Raw genomic sequence first — 17,794 nt, forward strand, 5'->3', positions numbered from 1 at the left:
TAAAAACTACCTAGATTGTAATGTTTGTAAACTGGCAAAATTTAAAATTAGTCCAAGACCAAGGGAGTGTACTAATTAAACAGAGAGGGCTTTTCAGCTGGTTCAAGAAGACATAATTGGACCTTTTGCGCCATCTATGGGTGGAGCACGATATATTTTAGTTATTGTGGATGATTATACACGATATGGTTACTGTTACCTAATGAAAAACAAATCAGAAGTATTCAATCATTTCAGAAATTGGTTAGCTTATGTGGAAAAACATTTTGACAAACAAGTGGCACAAATTCAGACGGATAGAGGGTCTGAATTTATGTCAGAAAGGTTTCAAAATTGGCTAAGAAATACAGGCATTTTTCATAGAAAGAACAGCCCATATTCTGCATTTCAAAATGGGTTGCAGAACGTAGGAATGGGGTCCTACAGACAATGAAGGATTCTCTATTATCTGATGCTGGTATGAGCCACGCTTACTGGGGAGAAGCTGTAGTTACTGCTTGTTATATTATTAACCGCTTGTATTCTTCTGCTATAGAGCAAACCCCATACTATATGCTCTATGGGAGGGAGCCTTCCATACAGCATATGAGAGTTTTTGGTTGCAGTGCATGGGTACATGTACCAAAGGAAACAAGAAGAAAAGGAAAACCAAAAGCAAAGAAAATGAGGTTTTTGGGCTATGAAAGAGGGTCAAAAATATTTAAACTTTAAAAATAAATATATACAAATTTAAAAATCACTATTTAGTTCTAAGTCTGTTGTTAATAAATAGAAAATTTTATAGTAGCCAGGTGTAAAATCTTTTGCTGGCTGTCACTTGCTCACGGTTATCTTTCCGCCCTTCCAAGGACTTTCACCAGGCATCAGTTCCATCGTATGTTGTACTCCATGAAACCAAACATCTATGGTTCTCTGTTCCTTTCTAATAACACTTTTGTGTCAGATCTCTCCCAATATTTATATCCCTTTGTTCTGCCAACCTTCTCAAGGCTTGGGTTTCCCAGCTCTTGAAAAGCTCAGAGGTTGAGGATCAAAGGACTTGGTCACCTCTGACCCAGTGCAGTCCAGGGCCCAAAGAGGTCAGAGCTTGAAAAACCAAAATTTCCACTCCTCCCAACAGTTCCTGCCATTACAAAGCATTCTACTCTCAATGGCATAGAAACACCTAATTCTTCATAAATAAGGAATATATATTTTTCTTCATAAAAAAGAGAAATACAAATTCATTGGTACCCTCCTTAAAACTCAAATACTATTATTATTTTTGAGGGGAAAGCCTTCTAAAACAAATGACAGCTTCTCTCTCTTCACTACTTGCTTTTCTTTCATCAGTTAGCCTTAGAACATCCATCTTTTTCTCTTTTTAACATTAATTTTGTAAAAGCGTCTATTACACAATATATGCCTATAATAATTTTTAGCACAAGGTTCCACATCTATTTCGCGATATCTGCATGTTAAATAAAGATAGAAGTAAAACACATCACAAGTGGAACTTCAAAATGCACTCAATTTTTTCTCTTTTGCATTATGTCAGCATCTGGAAACCAGCATAAAACTGAAAGAGCTCCTTATGCCTTGGTTAACATATCAGGAGTTTTGAATATTGCTCTTTCCATATTCCATTCATTTCTATGGTTTCTCCCCTGTACGAGTTGTTTAATGTCTCCTAAGATGACCACTGTGACTAAAGCTCTTTCCACATACCATGTATTTATGTGGTTTCTCCCCAGTGTGAGTTCTTTCACATAAATGAAGGGTACTAATCTGACTAAAGCTCTTTCCACATACCATGCATTTATGTGGTTTCTCCCCACTGTGAGTTCTTTGATGTCTCCTAAGGGCACCACTGTGAATAAAGCTCTTTCCACATCCCATGCATTTATGTGGTGTAGCGGGCCACTCTCAAGCCTCTACCACTCCAGGCTTCCAAGAGTGCTCATTACTTCTCTTCAAACCTGCTGCCACCAACCTATCCTTAAAATTCAAAAGGACAAGTGTTTCTTTAAAACAAATAAAGTGTTTATTGATTTGTACAAAAATAAAAAGGGTGAATCACCGGTATTAAATCAATTTGTCAATCACTGTTTATAAGACACTAGCTCACACAGACTTTTCCCTCACTGACAAGTTCTTTCTCACTGTCTCTCAATCTCTCTAATCTCTCATCTTCCAATCTGATCTAATCTCCCCTCACACATCACACACACCTTATATAACCCAGCTCCTCCCACTTCTGCACCACCCTCCCTCCTCTCATTGGCTGAGGTTCCCCTGCCCAGCTGTGATGGACAGGTGAGAGCAGAGCTGTATGCCACAATACCTCCCCCTTTAACAAGTTGGGGGAAAGCTAAAGTGCTTTCCTCTCATAAACAACGAGGAGCAATACAATAATACAATTTAACCTAATTAACAATATTACATTTAATAAACATGTTCATAAACATTAAGTAAACCTCTTACCTGCAAGTCATTCCCATACATTCATTAACATTTTCCAAGATCATTCCTGCATATGCTTAATATTAGACTACAACATGAAAATTATACTTACATCCAATTTCATATGCGTATATAACAAATAACATATATCAGTGGGTACATGTACAACAAACTTTTAAATACTTTAACCATTTTAAGAGTCCATTTTTCTTCTTCAGTCTTCTGGTCTTCTAGAGAGGGCATCTGCAGCACAGTTCCGAGTCTCTTTAATCACTCAGACCTCAAAATCAAAGTCCTGTAGGATCAAAGCCCATCTCCTCAGCCTGCTGTTGTTGGCTTTGATAGTCCTTGACCACCATAGTGGGGAATGGTCAGTACACAAGACAAAATGTCTTCCCCAAACATAAGGCCCAAGCTTGCGAAGTGAAATAATTGCAAGACACTCTCCCTCACCACCAGAAAGCTGTTCTTTGCCCACCTGTAGATTTTAACGCAGGTACGTCACGAGATGATGTTCTCCGTCGTTGTCCTTCTGGCTCAGCACAGCTCTTAACCCGGTGTTGGATGCATCGGTGACGCTGGTGAACTCACGCAGGCAATCTGGAGCTCTTATGACTGGATGGGTCATCACCGTCCCCATCAGCTTCGCGAACGACTCCTACGTAGCTGCTGGTCCATTGGATACGATCTGCACTCTTCTTGCATTTTAGGTCAGCAACACTACAAGGAGTAACAGCTGGTGGGGGTGCATCTCCAGTATCAATTTTGTGCACCACTCCCTGGGACAACCCTGGCTTGCCGAAAGAAACCTGCTAGTATCTCCCTATCAAGGCCCTCAATTCATTTTGTTTCTCAGGGGAAAGCACAGGGCCAACTCTGACATCATCAGGGCTACATCCTGCCTTCCCCCCTCCTTCCAAACAGGGCAAGTCATGTCTCTCACTGTCATCTTCCTTCATGGCAAACAGAACCCGGCTCTCTTTATAGTAGGGCCTGATCGTATTTGCATGGACCACCCTCCTGCCTGGCTCTCCATCCTCCCCAATGATACAATTGATTTCATTCATTTTAGAGACTATACTGAATGGTCCTGCCCAATCCAGCTGCAATTTACTCCCCTTGAGAGGTCCCAGCACCAGCACCTCATCTCCGGGACCGAAACCCTTCTCTGGCCTTCCTGTCACACCAGAGCCCTTGTTTCACTTGCTGCCTCTGTAAACCTGCAGCAGCCAGCTCTAAGCTTCCCCTTAGGATGTTCATTAGGTTATCCACATATGTGTCCCTCTCTTTCTTGGGGTTCCATAAGCCCTGTTCAAGGTGGAACCTCTCAGGTCTTTCAGGGGTTAATTTTGCTTCAGAAACATTCTCAAAGCACTGTTTCAGTGTGGAATCTGATTTCTGTTCTTGACTGAACGTATTGCTTTGGGAAGTATTAAGTGGAAATATCTCAGCTGAGTTAATACTGTCAGGCATTCCCTTCCTCTGACTTTCACTCCCTTCCTCAGCTGCCTCTGCTTTATCTTGTTGGGAACGTGTCAAAACTAAAACCCTCTTCACATGTTCAGAGAGGTCATTTCTGATTAAAACTGCTGCTGGAACCTGTGAAGAAATCCCAATTCTCCAAGGTCCTTCCCATCCCTGGTACCTAAGGTATAACTCAGCCACAGGCAAAATGACTGCTTTTTCACCAATTCCCTTCACAAACATGTTTTCCCCTTTTAAGATGTATTTCTGAGGTACTATATCAGGGTGACACAGAGTGACTTGTGAACATGAGTCCCTCAAAGCCATGTATTTATTATCAAAGATATAAATACGGTCCCCAGCCGTTTGAAATAACTCTTGGTTTGTTTTAATTAAAAAACAATGTCTAATTTCTGCCAAAGGGAAATCAGGTTCAATATTATCAGCTTGTGTAGAGAGTTCAGCTTGTGTTGCCATAGCGACTGACTCCTCCCTTGGTGGATTGTCCTGTCCCTGTTGCACACAGTATACCGCCTTAGGCTTACCTAAATTAACTTTTTGTCTTACAAATTCTCTATTTTTACCACACTGGGATGCAATATGGCCCTTTTCATTACACCTAAAACAAGTCCTAACATTCCATTGATCATTCCCAGCACCTTTACCTCCTTTTCCCTCCAAATTTTGGCCTCTGGCTTGGATCTGGTTTGAGGGCTTGCCCACAAAATGACCCCCAACCTTCTGCTGGTTTTTAAACTGTCCTCTGGGATATTTGTTGGAGTCTTCCCATGCTTTTCTCACAACCTTTCCCTCATAACCACTTGGTTTTCTGATCTGAGAAATAAAATCAGCAATCTCCCCTGCCTCTCTCAAATTTCTGGGTTTCTTGTCCTTGACTAAAAACTTCAGATCTCCAGGTAAGAGAGAATAGAACTGCTCCAATCCAAAAATATTTTAAAGGTCTTCTACTGTCTCAACTTTTTCCTGTACCAGCCATTTGTCTAGATATCTGGATAGGTTTGCCACTAACTGTGAGTAAGACTCATCAGGTTTCTTGCTCAGAGACCTGAATTTCTGTCTCAACTGTTCTGAATTTATGCCATACCTGGCAAACACTAACTTTTTGAACTCATCATCATTTCTAATTAATTCAATGGGCATCTCCACATAGATCTCAGCCAGGTCTCCACTAATTTGGGATCTCAACACTATCATTCGTTCAGAATCCCTCACAGAAAAATCTTCACATGCTCTTTCAAACAACACCAAAAATGATTCTGGATCATCTCCTTTTCTAAAGACAGAGAATTTTTTTAGATCTGCCTTTGACAACTATCTTCCCTCAGAATCATCTCTGCCAGTGTTGTTATTGTTATTGTTGGCCTGAGCTGCCAGCTATAGTCTCCTAAGTTCAAAAGCCATTCTCTCTTTCTCTAGTCTTTCCTCCTTCTCCACTTTTTTTCTTTCTCTAATTGGGCATCCATTTCTCTCTGCCTCAGTCTTTCCTCCATTTCTCTCTCCTTAGCTTTGGCCTTCATTTCCAGCTCAAATTTCCATTTTCTGAACTCTATTGGGTCTTTCCTGGAGGACTCTCCCTCCTGATCTGAGGTAAATCCTTCAGGATCCCCATTTTCAGTATCTGAGCTTCAGCGCCCTCCTACTAGACTTTTTCCCCGTGAGACAAGTCCTAGGAAGTTACCCACGCATCCACTCAGATGTCCCTGACTAAAGATCCCTCCTCTGGAAACCTTTCCAGTACACGGCTTTACTGGATTTCATTCGTATCCCACATGCTGGACACCAATTATATGTAGCGGGCCACACTCAAGCCTCTACCAATCCAGGCTTCCAAAAGAGCTCACTACTTCTCTTCAAAACTGTTGCCAACAACATATCCTTAAAATTCAAAAGGACAAGTGTTTCTTTAAAACAAATAAAGTGTTTATTGATTTGTACAAAAATAAAAGGGGTGAATCACAGGTATAAAATCAATTCGTCAATCACTGTTTATAAGACACTGGCTCACACAGACTTTTCCCTCAGTGACAAGCTCATTTTCACTCTCTCTCAATCTCTCTAATCTCTTATCTTCCAATCTGATCTAATCTCCCCTCACACATCACACACACCTTATATGACCCCGCTCCTCCCACTTCTGCACCACCCTCCGTCCTCTAATTGGCTAAGGTTCCCCTGCCCAGCTGTGATAGACAGGTGAGAGCAGAGCTGTATGCCACATGTGGTTTCTCACCAGTGTGGGTCCTTTGATGTAACTGAAGGTTAGTAATCTGACTAAAGCTCTTTCCACATACCATGCATTTATGTGGTTTCTCCCCAGTGTGAGTTCTTTGATGTGTCCTAAGAGTAACACTATAACTAAAGCTCTTTCCACATTCCATGCATTTATGTGGTTTCTCCCCAGTGTGAGTTCGTTGATGTCTCCTAAGGTCACCACTCTGACTGAAGGTCTTTCCACATACCATGTATTTATATGGTTTCTCCCCAGTGTGAGTCCTTTGATGTGACTTAAGGCTACTAATCCGACTAAAGGTCTTTCCACATTCCATGCATTTATGTGGTTTCTCCCCAGTGTGAGTTAGTTGATGTGTCCTAAGGATACCACTCTGACTAAAGCTCTTTCCACATACCATGCATTTATGTGGTTTCTCCCCAGTGTGAGTTCGTTGATGTGTCCTAAGGTTACCACTGCAACTGAAGCTCTTTCCACATTCCATGCATTTATGTGGTTTCTCCCCAGTGTGAGTTCTTTCATGTGACTTAAGGCTACTATTCTGACTAAAGCTCTTTCCACATTCCATGCATTTATGTGGTTTCTCCCCAGTGTGAGTTCGTTGATGTGTCCTAAGGTTACCACTCTGACTAAAGCTCATTCCACATACCATACATTTATGTGGTTTCTCCCCAGTGTGAGTTCGTTGATGTGTCCTTAGGTTACCACTCTGACTAAAGCTCATTCCACATACCATGCATTTATGTGGTTTCTCCCCAGTGTGAGTCCTTTGATGTGAGATGAGGCGACGAATCTGATTAAAGCTCTTTCCCCATTCCATGCATTTATGTGGTTTCTCCCCAGTGTGAGTCCTTTGATGTAACCTGAGGTGACCAATCTGACTAAAGCTCTTTCCCCATTCCATGCATTTATGTGGTTTCTCCCCAGTGTGAGTTCTTTCATGTGACTTAAGGGTACTAATATGACTAAAGCTCTTTCCACACTCCATGCATTTATGTGGTTTCTCCCCAGTGTGAGTTCTTTGATGTGACCTCAGGTTACCACTCTGACTGAAGCTCTTTCCACATTCCATGCATTTATGTGGTTTCTCCCCAGTGTGAGTTCTTTCATGTGACTTTAGGTTACTAATCTTACTAAAGCTTTTTCCACATTCCATGCATTTATGTGGTTTCTCCCCAGTGTGAGTTCTTTGATGTGACCTAAGGACACCACTGCAACTGAAGCTCTTTCCACATTCCATGCATTTATGTGGTTTCTCCCCAGTGTGAGTTCTTTCATGTGACTTAAGGATACTAATATGACTAAAGCTCTTTCCACATTCCATGCATTTATGTGGTTTCTCCCCAGTGTGAGTTCTTTGATGTGACCTCAGGTTTCCACTCTGACTGAAGCTCTTTCCACATTCCATGCATTTATGTGGTTTCTCCCCAGTGTGAGTCCTTTGATGTGACTTAAGGCTACTAATCCGACTAAAGCTTTTTCCACATTCCATGCATTTATGTGGTTTCTCCCCAGTGTGAGTTCTTTCATGTGACTTAAGGATACTAATAAGACTAAAGCTCTTTCCACATTCCATGCATTTATACGGTTTCTCCCCAGTGTGAGTTCGTTGATGTGTCCTAAGGTGACCACTCTGACTAAAGCTCTTTCCACATTCCATGCATTTATGTGGTTTCTCCCCAGTGTGAGTTCTTTCATGTAACTGAAGGTTAGTAATATGACTAAAGCTCTTTCCACATACCATGCATTTATGTGGTTTCTCCCCAGTGTGAGTTCTTTGATGTAACCTAAGGTTACTACTCCGACTAAAGCTCTTTCCACATTCCATGCATTTATGTGGTTTCTCCCCAGTGTGAGTTCTTTGATGTGTCCTAAGGACACCACTGTAAATAAAGCTTTTTCCACATTCCATGCATTTATGTGGTTTATCCCCAGTGTGAGTTCGTTGATGTCTCCTAAGGACACCACTGTAAATAAAGATTTTTCCACATTCCATGCATTTATGTGGTTTCTCCCCAGTGTGAGTTCGTTGATGTCTCCTAAGGTCACCACTCTGACTGAAGGTCTTTCCACATACCATGCATTTATATGGTTTCTCTCCAGTGTGAGTCCTTTGATGTGACTTAAGGCTACTAATCCGACTAAAGCTCTTTCCACATTCCATGCATTTATGTGGTTTCTTCCCAGTATGAGTTAGTTGATGTGTCCTAAGGATACCACTCTGACTAAAGCTCTTTCCATATACCATGCATTTATGTGGTTTCTCCCCAGTGTGAGTTCGTTGATGTGTCCTAAGGTTACCACTCTGACTAAAGCTCATTCCACATACCATGCATTTATGTGGTTTCTCCCCAGTGTGAGTTAGTTGATGTGTCCTAAGGATACCACTCTGAATAAAGCTCTTCCCACATACCATGCATTTATGTGGTTTCTCCCCAGTGTGAGTTCGTTGATGTGTCCTAAGGTTACCACTCTGACTAAAGCTCATTCCACATACCATGCATTTATGTGGTTTCTCCCCAGTGTGAGTTCGTTGATGTGTCCTAAGGTTACCACTCTGACTAAAGCTCATTCCACATACCATGCATTTATGTGGTTTCTCCCCAGTGTGAGTTCTTTGATGTGACCTGAGGTGACCAATCTGATTAAAGCTCTTTCCCCATTCCATGCATTCATGTGGTTTCTCCCCAGTGTGAGTTCTTTCATGTGACTTAAGGGTACTAATATGACTAAAGCTCTTTCCACATTCCATGCATTTATGTGGTTTCTCCCCAGTGTGAGTTCTTTGATGTGACCTCAGGTTACCACTCTGACTGAAGCTCTTTCCACATTCAATGCATTTATGTGGTTTCTCCCCAGTGTGAGTTCTTTCATGTGACTTTAGGTTACTAATCTTACTAAAGCTTTTTCCACATTCCATGCATTTATGTGGTTTCTCCCCAGTGTGAGTTCTGTGATGTGACCTAAGGACACCACTGCAACTGAAGCTCTTTCCACATTCCATGCATTTATGTGGTTTCTCCCCAGTGTGAGTTCTTTCATGATACCTCAGGTTACCACTCTGACTAAAGCTCTTTCCACATTCCATGCATTTATACGGTTTCTCCCCAGTGTGAGTTCTTTCATGTGTCCTAAGGTTACCTCTCTGACTAAAGCTCTTTCCACATTCCATGCATTTATGTGGTTTCTCCCCAGTGTGAGTCCTTTGATGTGATCTAAGATGATCACTCTTACTGAAGCCCTTTCCACATTCCATACATGGATACAGTTCCTCCCTTGCACAAATTATTTGATGACTACTGAGTTGACATGCTTTTCTGTGGTTTCTCCCCTGCGTTAATTCTTTCATTTTACTTCCATTCGCACCCACTTGCATTTTCAATTCTCTGTTTTCTTGCTTCAATATGAGTTCCTGCCCAGGATCCCCCAGGTGTTGCTGGAAAATTCCTCTTCTCCTGGTCATCATCTAGTAGATTAGAAAAAGAAGTGAAGCAACCATTTCAGAAATCTGCAGGGATAAGGAGACTTCCGGCTTGACGTCGTGACGATACAGTCAGGGGAGACAGAGCTCTGCTCCCCGAGACTGCTTTCCAGCCTGCTAGGGAGCCCCCAGGGGCTTAAGTCACCCCAGAGAGTTGATGAGCGACGGGGAGATGCCTTTAGATCACGAAGATAATGGCAATTGTCTTCATTTGATCCAGGAAACTCCCCAAACCAGCAGGAGGAAAACAAGCCGCTCTCGCTAGCGGTTTGTCCAAGTCATCGGCTGCCGAAGAAAACAGCACTAAGTTCTGGATATTTTACATCGTGTTATCAACCTGGGTGAGACTATTTTTCCTCTCCCTTTACTAACTCTAACATTCCTGACTAAAATAACTCCTTAAAAGAAAGAAGGATTCTAAGCCGTCCCCTACCTGTGAAAGTGGCGACAGAGGAGAGGAGCGGTCTGCTGCTCTGAAGGGGAGGCTGGAAAGGACATCTATCCTATGGTCAAGTCTATCCTATGGAACATTAATCTCTATTCGGCAGAACCTGTTTGAAAGCAATACAGGGGAAATAACGGGTGTTTTTTTGGAACCCAATATTGCAAATGGAGATCAGGAATAATCTTTCCAGGCATTAAAGAGTGCTGAAACTTTGTTGTGTCTAACTGTGTCTAAACAGTGGAGCTGGCGGTGAGCCCAGAGAAGAGCAACAGATATCTCTTATAATGACCTTGGCTTAGCTAAAACTTTTAAAGCCAGCTTTTTTTTCTGTTTCCCTTTTGGAGCTGCAACTTGGATTAATTACAGATGATTACAGACAATTAACTCTTGGATTACAAATAATAAACTTGACGGCTCTTTGACCGTGCGAATTTACAATTAAAAACTCTAGATCATCTGGTCAGATGTGGATATATACGTCGAAAACTGGACAGTAGGAATAATCCTTGAAATGTTGTTATATCAAATTGTAAAATTGTAAAGCTAATAGTTTGCTTAGAATATAGAGTTGTGATGATCAGGTATTATTGATGACCATTGAATATAAGGTATTGCTGATATAATGATATATTGACAATATTTGAATACCTAAAGGGTGGAAAAGATAGTGTAGTAGATCAATAGAAATTTGGTGGTTTGGTCTGATATTTGGGGAAAATATTCATAATGAGTCTACCAAATCTATCTAAAACTATAAAAAAAAAACACCCTCTGCACCATCATTTGGGGCTCCCAGTCCAGTAAAGCAAAGGTCTATTGATACAATGCTATTTCAAGAAAAATTTCAGAAAGATTTACAAGCAACACTCCAAACTATTCAAGATACAGTTCTATCTCACAAAGAGGAGACAAAGAAAAATCAAGAAGAATCAAGAAGAAACCATGAAGAAGCTAAGCTCAATTAACAGAAACTGGAAGAGAAAATGGATAAAATCAGTGAACAGATCAGGATGATGAATATGCAACTCCAAGATATTCAGCAAAATACTATAAAGAACCAACAAAGAATTGAAAAATTGGAAAATAAGGCAGAACAAACAGAGAAAAGATTGGATGAACTGAAAAGAGAAAACCACAAACTCGTCCAGGCCAATAAAAATTTACAAGACTCAATTGCAGTGATGGAGATGGAAAGAGCCTCAAACTTTCTTAGATTTCAAAACATACCAGAAGATAAACAGGATGACTTACCAGAACTGATGGCAACCATTTTGGCAGAGGCACTGGGAATTGAAAAAGAAGAGGTAGAAAATGAGATAGACCAAATATATAGATTAAATTCAAGCTAGGCAAGAAAGAATAGAATATCACATGAAGTACATGTAAAGTTTGTGAAAACATCGACAAGAGATGAAATACTAAGAAGGGCCAGTGAAGAACCAATACAGTGCCAGCAAAAGGAAATTGTGGTATTGAAACAGATACCCTGGAGAATAAGAGAGGGGAGGAAACAATATCAATTTTGACCACTAAACTGATTAGAAAAGGAGTAAATTTCAGATGGCTGATACCTGAAGGGATCCTGGTCAATTGGAACTCAAGAAGACACAGACTTGACTCTATCCAAAAAGCAAGAGAATTCCTTGAAAGACATATATCCTTCTTTGAAGAAGAAGCACAGGGACAAGATATAAATGAAGGAGAAAGTAGAAAGAAGAGAGAGAAAACACCAGAAGAGGAGAGTGAGCTAAGTGAAGAGAGTCAGAAAAAGGATACTGAACAAGATTTGAACAAAACGCAAAGAGAAAAAAAGGAATACTAGGGCAGTAAAACCTAAATACAAGTAAACAAGATGGAGAATGAAATTGGGATCTTCTCAGTGAACACTAACAGTTTGAATGCACCAAGAAAAAGAAATCATGTTTTTTCAAAACTACAAAAAAACCAAAGCAGATATCATTTTTCTTCAAGAAACACACATCAAACAGCAGCATTACAAATATCTGATCTACCCGAAGATTGGGAAGCTCTATTACTCAGCTGCACAACAAAAGAAAAGAGGAGTAGCTCTGTACATGAAGGAAAAGTTAAACTCTAAACACATTTATTCTGATGAAGAAGGGAGAATCTTAATGGTAGAAATACCAATAAATCAAAAAAAGGTCTTGATGATAGCAATATATGCCCCTAATAATAAACAAGAAAAATTCTATCGTAAGTTATACAAAACAATATTGGAAAAAGAATACCAAAATATTTGCATATTAGGTGACTTTAATGCAATTGTAGATGAGAGATTAGACTATAAAAATGGCAAAAAAGGGGAAAAGGGAAGGAGAAGATGCCAAACGTTTTCTTTCAGATGGCAGAAGAACTAGGACTACAAGATATAATAATAATAATAATAATAATAATAATAATAATAATAATAATAATAATAATAATAATAATAATAATAATAATAATAATAATAATAATAATAATAATAATAATAATAATACTTTATTGTCATTGTAAGTATATACACATACAACGAAATTCACAGACACCCAGAGACCAGACACATGCACACACATAAAATTCCCAAACACTCCCCACCCACTAAAAGTCCCCCACTAAAAATACAAACATCTACACCGCAGGCCAAGTAACACAGTCCAACTAATTATTCACTACTGGTGGTCTTTAAGCTCATTATTAATTGCAATTATAGCTCTGGGATAAAAACTATTGAGAAAACATGTGGTCCGAGTCTTAATTGTTCTATATCTTCTGCCAGATGGTAACAGTTCAAAAAAGTTATAAGCAGGATGGGAAGAGTCTCTCAGGATGCTATGTGATTTCCTTAGTCAGCGGGATGTGAAGATGTCATCCAGGGTTGGTAGCTGGAGCCCGATGATATTCTGGGCAATTTTAATGGTTCTCTGTAGAGCTTTTTTGTCCGCTACAGAGCTACTCCCAAACCATGCCAGAATGCCATAGGTTAGGACACTCTCAATGGTGCTACGATAGTATGACAGAAGTAAATGCTGAGATAAATTTAACTTGCCGAGCATTCTCAGGAAATACAGTCTGTTCTGTGCCTTCTTCGTTAGCATGTTGGCATTTATAGTCCATGAGAGGTCCTCTGAGATGTAAGTACCCAGAAATTTAAAACTACCAACTCTCTCCACTTCCTCACCGTTTATGTACAGTGGTAAATGTACATTTCTCTTCCTCCTAAAATCAATTATGAGTTCTGTAGTTTTTTTGATGTTAAGTGTGAGATGATTTTCTTTACACCAAAGTATCAACCCCTGTACTTCCTTTCTATAAGCAGACTCATTGTTCTTATTTATGAGCCCCACCACTGTCGTATCATCCGCAAATTTAATAATTGCATTGGTGTTATACAGTGGGGTGCAATTATGTGTGTGCAGGGAATAGAGGAAGGGACTTAGCACACAGCCCTGGGGAGCTCCTGTACTTAGTACCAGGGTAGAAGAATGGTGAGATCCCATCCTTACTGACTGTGGCCTATCTGTCAGAAAATCCTTTATCCACATGCAGATCTCCTGAGGTAATCCCAGGTTGATCATTTTAAAAAACAACCTATTTGGTAGAATGGTATTAAAAGCAGAGCTATAATCCACAAACAACAGCCTCGCATAAGTTCCCTGATATTCTAAGTGGCTCAATACAGTATGGAGTACAATGGACACAGCATCATCAGTAGATCTATTTTTCCTGTATGCAAATTGCCATGGGTCCAAAGAAGGTGGAAGACTAGCCTTAATGTAATCAAGCACCAATCTCTCAAAACATTTCATAACAACAGATGTTAAAGCTACTGGTCTATAATCATTGAGAGATACCACAGCTGACTGCTTGGGGACTGGCACTATAATAGATGTCTTCAGGCAAGTGGGGACTGAACACTGCAACAAGGATAGATTGAAAATATCCGTAAAAACTCCAGCTAATTCTGCAGCACAGCCCCTAATAACTCGTCCCATGATTCCATCTGGTCCAGCTGCCTTTCGAACGTTAATATTCTGGAAAGTGCGTCTCACATCTGAAATCTGCAGTACTAGTGGTTGTCTGTTGATGGTAGATTCTAGTGATGTATTATAGACAGTAGGTGCTGGAATAATGGTTGTTCCTGTTTCCACCTCAAAACGCCTGAAAAATTGATTTAACTGCTCAGCCAAAAAATCACTGCTGCTACACAGACTGTTTTTGTTGCTCTGCCCCGTGATTTGTCTTAGGCCGTGCCATACTCGACGAGTGTCAGAACTCTCAAGATGTTGCTCAATTCTCTGGCTGTACATAGCTTTGGCATCCCTAATGGCCCTTTTCAGTTTAGCTCTGGCCTCTCTGTACTGTAGTTCATCACCAGAATGAAAAGCAGCATTTCTGGCTTTTAATAACAAGAGGTCTGTATGATGGAATCAAAAACAGAGATATATGATCTGACTGTCCCAAGCTAGGCAATGGCTTCGTCTTATATCCATGTATGATGTTACTATATACCTGATCCAAGGTATTTTCCCCTCTAGTGGGACAGTCCACATACTGATAAAAGTTAGGGAGGACGGTCTTTAAATTGGCTTGATTGAAATCACCTGCTACCGCCAGCACTCCATCTGGGTAGGCCTGCTGCTGTTTGCTGATAGCAGTTAACAAACAACTCAAAGCTGTGGTTGTGTTAGCATCAGGAGGTATATATACTGCTGTTATTATAACAACATTAAACTCACGAGGCAGGTAAAAGGGGCGGCATTTCACTGCCAAATACTCCAAATCAGGAGAACAGTGAATGTCCATTATTTTAACATCTGTGCTCCAATTATCGTTTGTGTAAACACAAACCCCTCCACCTCTGCTCTTCCCAGATTCAACAGATCTGTCTGCTCGATGTACTCTGTGTCCTTGTAGTTCAATTACCTCCCCTGGAATGGAAGAGTCAAGCCATGTCTCTGTAAAGATCATAACGCAACAGTCTCGAATATTTTTCTGTAGGGAGATAGTAAGTTCCAACTCCTTAATCTTGTTGGGTAGAGATCTAACATTTGAGACAAAAAGACTTGACAATGCAGGCTTGTGAGGATTTTTGCCTAACCTCACTCGTAGACCCGCCCTGCAACCTCTTTTCTGCTTGCGTTTTCTCCGTGTTCTCTTCTTCCTGACAGGGAGAGCAGGGGGAGTAACCCCCGGATATGCAGGCTGTCTTAAAAGCTCAGCTGGGATGTTGTAAGTTGAGACCGTCGATTCAAAGTTGTAACCTTTTCTGCCAACAGATAATAATTCTTGTCAACTGTAAATTACTTGTGCCTGAGCATGTAGAGTCCGTAATAAGGGCCGATCTCTGGAATGCCTAGCCGCTGCAAGTGCTTGCGCCGCCATCTTGACCAACTGTCAAGGGGGAAAAAAAGGGAAAAAGGGAAGGAGAAGACTGCCAAACGTTTTCTTTCAGATGGCAGAAGAACTAGGACTACAAGATATATGGAGAGAAATAAATACTAAAAGCTCTCAATTTACCTTCTACTCAAATAGACATAAATCCTGGTCGAGAATAGATATGATCTGGCTATCCTCAGAATTAAAAACTGAAATACAGGAAGTAGAAATAGAAGCCAACATTTGGGCAGACCATAATCCAATGAAAATGCAGTGGAAAGGAGAGAGAAAAGAAAAGACTAGATGGACTTTAAATCAGGAAATTTTGAAGGATAAAGAATTTGTGGAAAGAACTAAAAAAGAAATGGAACTCTTCTTCAAAGAGAATAAAAAAGAGGAAACATCCCTGCAAACAATCTGGGACACAGCTAAAGCATACTTCAGAGGATTGGCCATATCATATATAGCCAAGAGGAATAAAAGAAAAAACAAACTACTTACAAAACTGAAAGAAGAACTCAAAAAACTGGAGCTTGAGCTACAAAAAGAACCTCAGAAGAAAACTCTTAAAAACCAAGTGGAGATAGTGAAACATAAATTAAACTTAATAGAATCAGAAGAATTAGCTCAACAAGTCAAAAGAGCTAAACAAAATTTCTTTGAGAATGCCAACAAACCTGGGAGATGGCTATCCTATAGATTGAAAAAAGAAAAACAAAAAAGACTGATAACGAAGCTACAAGATCAAAACGGAGACCTCCAATATAAAAAAGAGTAAATAAAAAAATAACTAAAGAATACTATGCTAATCTCTATGACACTCAACAAGTTTCTATTGAAAAGATGATACAATATATTAAAAAAGCAAATCACCCTAAAGTACCAGAAAACATTAAAAATCTCCTAAATGAGAAAATGACAATGATGGAAGTAACGGAAGCAATTAAAAAACAAAAAAATGATAAGACTCCAGGACCAGATGGATTACCAGCGGAATTTTATAAATCCTTCCAAGATATAAGCTTACCAATAAAAGAGGTCTGCAATGAAGTCCTACTAGAAGCTAGAATACCCAAGACATGGCTAGAGGCATATATCACATTAATACCAAAAGAAGATACGGACTCCACACATATAAAAAATTTTAGACCAATATCACTGTTGAATGTGGACTATAAAATCTTTGCAGTAATTATAGCGGAAAGATTGAAAAAGTTTCTAATGGAGTTCATCCATTCAGATCCAAATGGATTTTTGCCAAAAAGACAACTAAAGTATAACCTAAGGATAATTTTGGACATATTAGAATATTATGAGGTACATTTAGAGAAGCAAATGGCATTAATCTTCCTGGATGCCCAAAAAGCCTTTGATAATGTGAACTGGCAATTTATAATACAGCAAATAAAAGCTATGGATTTTGGCAAAAACTTTACAAATGTAATTGAGACAATCTACAATGAACAAATAGCTAAAGTAATTGTAAATGGTGAACTGACAGATAATATCAATATAAAAAAAGGCACAAGACAAGGATGTCCGCTCTCTCCATTGCTATTCATATTAACTGTGGAGGTATTAAACAGGAATGTAAGGAGCGACCCAGAGATTAAAGGTACCAAAATAAAGGACGAGAGCTACAAACTACAAGCATTTGCAGACGACTTGGTGTTTATATTGGAAGACCCACTCGAAACAACTTTGAGACTACTGGACAAAATCGATGAATTTGGGAAAGTAGCAGGATTGAAGATAAATAAAGAAAAAACTAAAGTTATAGTGAAAAACTTAACAGCCAAGCAAAAAAAAAATCAACTCTCAAAGATGTCAGATTTACAAATAGTTAAAAACCTTAAGTACCTTGGAATATATTTAACTGCTAGATGTGTAACTATAAAAGAAGATAATTATATGAAACTACTTAACCAAATAAAAATAGACCTAGGAAAATGGAAAAACTTACAACTATCACTATTAGGAAGAATTGCAACAATCAAAATGAACATTTTGCCAAAGCTACTTTTCTTGTTTCAAACAGTGCCAGTGAAAATAGAGAAGAAATATTTTGATGATCTAAACAAAGTGATATTACAATATATTTGGCAAGGGAAGAAAGCCAGAATCAAACTAAAAATGCTCCAAGAATCCAAGGAAAACGGAGGATTTGGTTTACCGGACTGGACTTTATATTACCAATCATCTGTTCTAACTTGGCTGAAAGAATGGATTAGCCTGAAAAACAAGAGACTTCTGTATTTAGAAGGACATGATCTACAGTTGGGTTGGCATGCCTTTTTATGGTATCAGAAAGCCAAAACTCATAGGTATTTTC

The 17,794-nt window shown here is 39.6% G+C and overlaps 2 protein-coding genes across 6 annotated transcripts in view; both read right to left on the bottom strand.

The window, feature by feature from the left end:
- Positions 1 to 17,794, bottom strand: part of LOC140703738 (uncharacterized) — a 120,967-nt gene that overhangs the window by 53,966 nt on the left and 49,207 nt on the right. The gene's annotated exons all lie outside the window — the stretch shown is intronic.
- Positions 5,826 to 17,794, bottom strand: part of LOC110070647 (uncharacterized) — a 262,437-nt gene continuing 250,468 nt past the window's right edge. For 4 of the 5 annotated variants that reach the window (XM_078387393.1, XM_078387392.1, XM_078387394.1 and 1 more), the window contains 2 exons: positions 10,072 to 10,189; positions 5,826 to 9,623 (listed from right to left, as the gene is read on the bottom strand). In XM_078387393.1, the coding sequence (XP_078243519.1) occupies positions 6,081 to 9,623 (3,543 nt within the window). In that variant the 5' untranslated portion in view covers positions 10,072 to 10,189 and the 3' untranslated portion in view covers positions 5,826 to 6,080. The remainder of the gene's footprint in view (positions 9,624 to 10,071; positions 10,190 to 17,794) is intronic. The other variant, XM_078387397.1, reaches the window with a different exon arrangement.

This window comes from Pogona vitticeps, chromosome 2 (genome assembly GCF_051106095.1).
Source record: "Pogona vitticeps strain Pit_001003342236 chromosome 2, PviZW2.1, whole genome shotgun sequence".
Lineage (NCBI taxonomy): Eukaryota > Metazoa > Chordata > Lepidosauria > Squamata > Agamidae > Pogona > Pogona vitticeps.